This window comes from Dendrobium catenatum, unplaced genomic scaffold (genome assembly GCF_001605985.2).
Source record: "Dendrobium catenatum unplaced genomic scaffold, ASM160598v2 fragScaff_scaffold_1297, whole genome shotgun sequence".
Taxonomy (NCBI): domain Eukaryota; kingdom Viridiplantae; phylum Streptophyta; class Magnoliopsida; order Asparagales; family Orchidaceae; genus Dendrobium; species Dendrobium catenatum.
In genome coordinates this window covers 918,085-927,030 of record NW_021319759.1, presented here as the reverse complement: position 1 = coordinate 927,030, position 8,946 = coordinate 918,085, and the positions used below count along the sequence as shown (strand labels likewise).

General features: G+C 35.4%; 1 protein-coding gene across 1 annotated transcript; it reads left to right on the top strand.

The window, feature by feature from the left end:
* The first annotated feature begins 560 nt into the window (after window positions 1-560).
* Window positions 561-1,958, top strand: LOC110108920 (CAX-interacting protein 4). The gene has a single exon (XM_020839777.2). It carries the CDS (start codon window positions 720-722, stop codon window positions 1,728-1,730), a length of 1,011 nt encoding a protein of 336 aa, XP_020695436.1. The 5' UTR covers window positions 561-719; the 3' UTR covers window positions 1,731-1,958.
* The last annotated feature ends 6,988 nt before the right edge of the window (window positions 1,959-8,946 follow it).

Sequence of the window (8,946 nt, the reverse complement as noted above, 5' to 3'; positions counted from 1 at the left end):
AATATATCATTTTTTCAATTTAGATTTTGAGGTGTGACACTTTATCAACTCTCCTGGATCATGAATTAAGTAAGCCCTTATATAGACCGCGTTATCCTAGTGAAGCTTTAGGTTGAAAATCTTTTAGCTAGTCTTTGGTGATTTTGATTGAGCTTCAAAGATCTTGGCAAGTCCTCAATGATTTTGACGAATATGTTGCACTCTTGAATTGAATCTTTACTATGTGCTTAAGAAGATTTTAACCCTCATTAATTTTAATCATATTCAACCCCTTTTGAACCAAATCAAAATAAGTTGAAATTCTATTACATTCCTATATATATATATATATATATATATATTGCTACCATACATAATAATTAATTAGTAGATTATTAAAGTAATTAAAACAAAGAAATGCTATTTAATAATTTAAAAATTAATAAGATCAGTTTATCAAAATTAATATGTTTTTAGTGAAGTAGTATTAGTTATTAAGATTAATTTAAAGTTTTATATTATCTGAATAATGTTCACTAATACTATATATAAGTACGGTGCCTTAATTCCCAAGTCCCGGTAGACCAAAATTTCTGAAGCCATCAACGCGTAAAGAGGCGAAGATTTCGCGACGGAGAGCGAGAGAAGCATCCACGGGACGGGAGCGGCGGCGTCTGAATTCCCATTCCAATTTCCAAACCTAATCCTTTGGTTTCCCAACTTCATCAAATTCATCAAACATGCCGGCGACGGCAGGGCGAGTTCGCATGCCAGCGAACAACCGCGTTCACAGCAGCGCGGCTCTTCAGACTCACGGGATCTGGCAAAGCGCCATCGGCTACGATCCGTACGCTCCCACAAATAACAGCGAAAAGGACGCGAAGCCCTCGGCCGATCGATCGTCCGTTGGTGACGGTGGAGACGGAGGCGAGAACGCTTACGTGAGCTTCCAAGGCCTGCTCGCCCTTGCGCGGATAACTGGAACCAGCGCCGATGACACCCGTGGAGCCTGCAAGAAGTGTGGCAGGGTCGGCCATCTTACTTTCCAGTGTCGCAATTTCCTCAGCCTCAAAGCGGGGAGGGAGAAGGATGAAGCGGCGGCTGACGAGGCTGCGGCTTTATTCCATGAGTTGAAGAAGGGTAGTGGGAGGAAGGAAGAAGACAGTGAGGAAGAGGAGGATGAGGAAGAGGAGAGTTCGGATTCAGATTTGGATTCGGAGATTGAGAAGATACTCGCTGCTAGGTCTGGAAAGAAAGGGAAAAAGGAATCCGAGAGGAGGGGGCGGTCAAAGAAGAGGAGTGGTAAAAGATCAAGACGTGCTGAAGATGAAGAAGAAGAGGAGGAGGAGGACAAGGAGGAGAGGAGAAAGGAGAAGAGAAGGAAAAGGAAGGAGAAGAGGAGGCATGGGAGTTCTGATGATGAGGATGAAGAAGTGGGCAGGCATAGGAAGAGTAGGAAGGAGACTAAGAGGCCGAGGAGCCACAAAAGGAGGGATGTTTCTGATGACGATTCCGATGATGAGTCTGATGGCCAAGATCGTCGCAAACGGAGAAATAAAAGGAAGGTTGATCATTCTAGTCATTCTGATGCTATGGTTGCTGCTAGGCATCACAGGCGAAGAAGAGAGAGAAGAAGAGAGAGGAGGAGAGCTTCCTCAAGCAGCTCTGATACTAGTGGTTCAGGGTCTGATGTGGATGATATTGAAAAGAAGAGATCTGAGAGGAGGAGCAGAAGGACTAGGAAGGATTAATGTCTCTCACAAATATGGTTTGATTGCTGCTCTGTTGAGACATTTGCTGTTCGTAGTTTGGTTGCGGTTTTCTTCTCTTATGCGGTTTTTTTTTTTTTTAATGAAAACTGCTACAACATTTGGTATATAGGTTTCTGATTGTGGTATATGTATTTATAGTTTTATCTGTCATGTTGAATGATCATCTTGTTACCGGTTTTTCTCTGCCAATTTCATCCTTTGTTTTAACGTCTTGTTCTACGTAATGATTAAATTGTAGTTTCTTCAGCTTGGTAGCTTTTATGCATTTTTATTTTCATTGTAAGAGAGTACCACATTTCATGATTTAGTTTTACTGATGATATTTTTCTTTTTGATAAGACTAGAGAGGGAGTTGAAGGAAAATTTGAATTATGGGAGTCAACCTTAGAGTCTTTGAGTAGATCTAATATCGAATATATAGAGTGTAATTTTAATAGTAATAGATCTAGGGGTGGGATTATGACTTTTGGCGTTCAAGTCATTGAAAGAGTACATGTTTAGATATCTCAAGTCTATTGTTCAAAGTGATGGTGAAATAGATAGGGATATTATTAGTGGTATTCAAGTTGGATGATTGAAATGGAGGAATGCATTAGGCTTGTTATATGGAGAAAATTCTATAAAATGGTGCTGAGAGCTGCAATTCTTTATGGCATAGAATGTTGGCCATTAAAAAAGAAGCATACAATTAAGTTAGTATTGTGGAGATGATGATGCTCAGGTGGATGAGTGGCTTTACACTTAGAGATAGAATGAGAAACGAGTATATACGTGAAAAAATTGGAGTAGCTTCAGTGGCAAATAAGAGTAGTGAGAGCCGCTTTAGATAGTTTGATCACTTAAAACATTGGTCTTCCGATGACCCGTTAAGGTGAGTAGATGTATTAGATTTAAATTAAAATTTGACTCTTAATATGACACAATGGAGAAAAAGGATTCATGTAGCCAACCCCATGTTTTGAGATAAAGGCTTGATGATATTGATGTTATTGTCAATGTAGAGAATGCTGAATTTATTTTTAATTTTTCCATGTTCTAATGGTGATTGTGCCTATATGGTTTTCCAGTTCATTGCTGATTAGTTTTCAAGGCCTCCATATTTTGATGGACCAGCTTCGTTTCTGTTCATTTGTAAACCATACACGTTAGAAAACAATTGATATTGATATGTTACTACAGAATTATGAGGTCCAACCTTGACTTTAGGATTTGTGTGTCCATAATATTCATGCAACAAGGGTAAGATAGAACCATAGTACTTCTATATCTTGACCATTGGATCACTTCTGAATGTTTGAAGGCCCTTCCATCAAATCCATAAACTCAAGCCTACATTTTGAGATGTCAATTGGGATCCAATAAACTAGCTCAAATTACTCACAATTCCAATCTCAAGGCCATATTACAACTTAATTTAAATTTCTAGTAGCATAAATCCGAAGGGCTATAGGTCTCGTCTATCATTCCATCAACTTTAGGGGAATAATGGTCTAACATAGATTTCAAAGATGAAGTGTCTCCCTTCTCAATCCTTTGGTCAATTGAAAGACGAAAATACTTATAGACGGGTCTCATGTTTTCATCATTTGTACCACAAAAGTATTAAATTACTTCTCACCTTCACCTCTACCTCTATAAATATCCCTTTCCAAGGAGAAGATTGAGGACTATATGTTGGGTGAGGGTACACTAAGAGAAGGGTGATCTAGGTATGTGATGTGCATGTTAAAAATTCTTTTCAAATTCACTAATTCAAACTCCACACAATTATACAGATAAAGCTAAATGAATTTGACAATAAGAACTGAATATGTTAAAGCAATGTACTATACAAGGCTACTTAGTTGTATGGTTACATGAATAAGCAAGATGTATATTTATGATGTAACTTGCTAGCTCAAACAAAGTAGATTTACCCAACAACAAACAAGATATGTCAATTAAGTCACTTAACAACAAAGTTGCGAACACAAGTGATAAATATAAATATTGATGATACATAAAATGATTATATTAGCACGATAACTTTTTATTAATGTATGCACTTATGTAAATTAAACTCTACAAAACTAAGCATATGAACATGGTGCGAATGAGGCGAAGGTGAGGAGCAACGAATAGTAGAGAAGGGGTAAAGAAAAGTTCAAAAATTTATTAAAAATATAATATAATTAATAATTAATTAAATACTTAATTAATTGGTAATTAATTTAAGTTTTAATTATATTATTTATTTGGTAACCATAATTAAAATTACTAATTATAAATATAATAAACAACCCCCTAAAAGTTGTCGAGAGTTCAGAAAATATAATTTTTATTATTAAAGAAATTATGTATAATTGCTAAAACTAAAAATATATATATAATTTTTTATTAAAGAAAAGCTTAATAAAATTTTTTACAAAAATTATATTTATGCAATATTTTAATTAAAAAAGACTAAATTATCCTCCCCATCAACTCTACCATTAGATGTAGGACTAAAAAAATCCCATTTGGAGGAGCTGAGGGACCAAATTAGTTCTTCAAAATAGTTGGGGACTATTTTGGTCCCTCACAAAGAGTTGATGGACCATTTTGGTCTTTTTCTCTTAAGAAATGTATGAATAAATGTGTTAAGTGCTTAATTAATAAGAAGAGATTCATAATAATTTGTGTAAAAATAATAAAATATAAAAGAATTGTTTTGGTTAATGCTATAAAACATAACAAAAAATAAATAAATAAATAACGTGAGGCAATGGAAATCCGGTTACAATTTTTCTTTGTAACCTAGATCAATCCTGTCGTTTTTGGTAGAAAGCTGCTGCTAATTACTTTGCTGAAAGCTGGGTGAATAGCTTCTTCAGCAACTGCTATTACAGAGATAATTAATACTAGCAATCGTTTAATAATTTAACTTTGCAATGTCACATAATTGAAAACTAATATATGATTTTTCAGAAAAAAAAAGAAAAAAAAAAGAAAAAATAATTGAAATTCAAGTAAATATAGAAAATTGAAAACACATTGAAATTGAAATATGATTTTTGCAAAAAAATTTTATGCAAAATTCAAGTAATATTTAATGAATAAAAAGATTTTTTGGCTATTTTTGGATGCTCTAATTGATTAGTATGTTGGATTCTTTGAGTTTAAAACTTTAAATAGAGTAAATATGTTAAGTTGTGCAACTGACTGTCCGATGATTGTAACATGATGATTATGAGTTATTTAGCTATTTTAATGTTAGTATGCATTATTTTGAGGCTTTGATAATGCTCAAAGCCAATCAATACATTGAATCTAAAAGCACCTTATGAATAAATACGCATAACCTTTGGTGTTATTCTTGATGACATACCCACTTGATCCTTCATGTCAGTTCACCTTAATGTCCATCTCCGAGAGGAAAACGCTCCATACATTCATAATCATTATCTTAATGATTGTTATGAATTAATAAATTCCTAGAGAACACTTATTAAAGTATTATACTACATCACATAAGGTTTTTTATCATCAAATCAAATACTGAGATACACATAGTTGTATACTCAACACTATAGTCACTCTCTACCACAGGAGGGAAAAGGGCTACACTTTGAAAGCCCTCTTTCTTTATCCAATTGGAGAAATTTTGTTGAATCAGTTTCAGATTTTATTCATCTTCAAACTTAATTATTGGCTCAGAATATTAGACAACATCAAAATAGAAAGAAAAAATGTTTAATCATGAACTTGAGTCTTATAGGGTCTTCTCAAGGACAAAGTCGTCGAGTTGACTTGTTGACCTTGATTTACTGATTCTGTCAACATTTAGCTCAAGACTCCCGTCAACCTAAATTATACTGTCATTTAAAGATTTTTTTCAACTTGCAACAGTTTGGCACCGTCAATAGTTTTCCATTTCCAACAATTGGTGTATCCTAAACAATTGGAGGCACATCTCTGTGAAAATTATTCGTATTTCACTAATCATGGACATCAGAAAATTGTTGAACTGTCAAGTATTGGTGGACAACCAAAAGTCTTGCATTTTATGGGGGGGCATCATTACACGGTGATGTCAATGTCGACATCAATTTTCGTATGTCATCAAATATATGATTTGCACAACTTCGATTCACACTCCTCAGCCCCGTCATTTCTTGTGCGTCTTTATGTAGTTTTGATGCTCGCTTCCCAGTTGTTATTAACTCATATTTCTTTTTACTCAACTTGAATGATCGCTCCTTAGCTATCATTATCACATGGGCCTATTTGTAAAGCTTTAGTGTCCACTTTTTGACCTACATTAGCTGGCATTGCAGGCACCTTTACATAGCTTTGATACCCACTCTTAAATTTCCATCGTCACTTACATCTTTATGCCTCACCAATGCTCAATTTTCAATTGGAATCTTCTCCAGCATACGATCCACATTAGATGTCGTAGAGAGCAGCTCTCAAATGGTGAGCTTTGGGAGGGTACTTGAATAAGCTTGATCTTCATTTTCTCAGAAGTACTCGGAATGACAGTCGATGAGTGAGCCCCAAATGCCAACTAGTGTTAAATAAGATGTAACAACATTTCCTTTTACAAGTGCAAGAACACAACTCCAACAATTTGGACTTTCTAACATCTCAAAAAGAGATGAGAGAAGCTTCATCTTTCCCAAAAATACACATTATTTGCAAAGGCAAATGACAAGCTTGACTCTTCATATAGTTTCATGACTTAAGCTTGCCATGTTGCCCACGATTTTACATATGGCTACAATGGCACTTCTCAACAAGTAGAGATTTTTATGCCTTCGTATATATCTTTGTTGTCTAAATTGGTTTCATTACTCGTACCTCTTTTTCAACTTTGTTTGTCAAGTTGCTTGTATCTCAACAAACAACTCTGACAACCACTCCTTAATTTTCCACACCATCGGCTCTATTATTATGGCATATGCCATTTGTGTAGTTAACAAAAGTTTATCACATTCATAAAACTTTTAACGCACATAAAGAATTGGGGGTAATCAAGGATACAACCTTCAGCACAAAGGAATGTCAAACAAGCCAAGATGGATGCTTTGATTTAAATTCAACAATTACATATCACATTGTAATTTAGAATCCCTTATATATTGCAGCCCTGATAGGATGCTTGCATTGATGTGTAGGATGTAATTTTTTTTAAAGGGAATCTCAAACGAACCACATTTCTTCTAATGCCTCTCACAATATAAGGTTGAACAATATAATAAAATGAATTTTAGATCTTATAACAATTTGTATCAATTTCTACTATTTATTTTTATTGTCTTTATTGTCAATTTCTACTAATTTTTTTATTCGTCTTTATTGGATTTTTATCCCTTGGCATGTCACACTCCATTCTTGAGATGGTCAAGCTTATTATTAGGGTATTAGTCTTTACGTTAACTTCTACATTGCAACTTTATCTTGCAATCCTTTGTTGGGCATCTTTTGTTGGGTAGAGTCGCATATTGCTCAGAAAATTTATAGATTAATCCCTCAAGGGTTTGATATTCACTCAACTTATATGCTTTCATATTGCAAGTTATTCTTACAGTCTCTTGCTGGACTTCTTACCCTTTACAAGGTTGCAAATTGATCTTTAAAGTTCAAATCAATCCAATGAGGATTTGATCTTCAGTCAACTTTTACGCTTTTGTGTTGTATGTTGATCCTATTGCTCCTTATTGAGTTCTACGCCTATACGTGACCTCATATAAACCCTAAAAGGTGATGTCAATCCCATAATGGTTTAATATGCAATAAATTTACACTCTTTCGTGTCGCAAGTTGTCCACAAGGATGCTCCCTTCTTCATAAAGGAATGTCAACAACATCATGAGGTATGTTTTTGAATTTAGTTAAACAACTTCATACAATACTGTTTGTTCAAGGCCCCTTATAAATTGCAACTTCTAGGGGATGTTCGTGTTGATGCCTAGGGAATGGTGGTAGTTAAAAGGGAATCTCGAGTGAACCTTATTTCTTTTGAAGGATCTTACAATTTAGGGGTGACTTACATAATGAATTCTCGAGACCTCGTGTTAATTCATATCCATCTCTACCATGTATTTTCACACTCACATACTTGCTAGGGAGTAGGGTCTTCTGACAATCTCAACAGAGTTAGATCTACCAAAGGAAGATTAGATCTCTTCACCAACTCATGTGCTAGAACTTTATTTTATAGTACTTGTTGGACGTCTATCCTTAGCAAATATTGACCATAAAAAAGGGTTGGATTAATCCACGGAGGATTGATTTTCACCCAACTTGTGTGTTTGCGTATTGCATGTTGATTCTTATAGTTTCTTGTTGGACTCCGACCCCTGGGCAGGGTTGCATACTAATGCCAAAAGTTCAGGTCAATTGAAGGAGGATTATATCTTCGTTGAACTTCCACGCTTTTGTGTTGTAAGTTGATCGTATGGTCCCTTGTTGAACTCCCTACCACTAGGTAGGTTCTCATGTTGACCCTAAAAAAGTGATGTCAATTCCAGAATGATACAGTCTTTAATTACTTTGTACTCTTATCCTTGGACTTTTATCCTTGGTCAGGGTCTGATGTCTGTACTGCAGCTTGATTCTATTTATACACTTTGGCTTTAGGACTTCATCCTACAATCAATGATAAAATTGTTCTTCTTGGGCAAGGTAGAGACACTGACATTATAAGGGAAAGACTGGTTGAACCCTAAACCCAAATGGGATATGATTTTCAAAGCTGCACAACCTAACCAATCCTAGACTGATTCTCAATATGCTCAAGTTAGTTTCATTTGAGATAGGTCATGATTATTTAGACAGACTTCAACCAGCAATTTAGAAGGGTACAAAAGCACATGAGGATACAAAACATGAAAATTCATTCATAATCAACGAAACAACAGTCACCTTCATCCTCATTGTCAGCATAAGTAATCGTTGTTTAAAATTGCGCAATATGAGGCGAGTGCAATTTCATTGAAAAACGCCTTAAGTCTTACGCATTGAGCTTTTTTAATGAGGCTTGGGCCTCAGCATGGCGTAGGCCCGCCTTGAGATCCGCCTAGGCATACACCTCACCTGATTTATATATATTTTTTATTAAAATGTACCTAAATCCTAAACTAAAGCTCCAAACAAATCATGCTTTCATGCACCCACAAGCCGCAACAACTTCCTCTAAACCACCTTGACTTCCAGCCCATTGCGCCTTTGT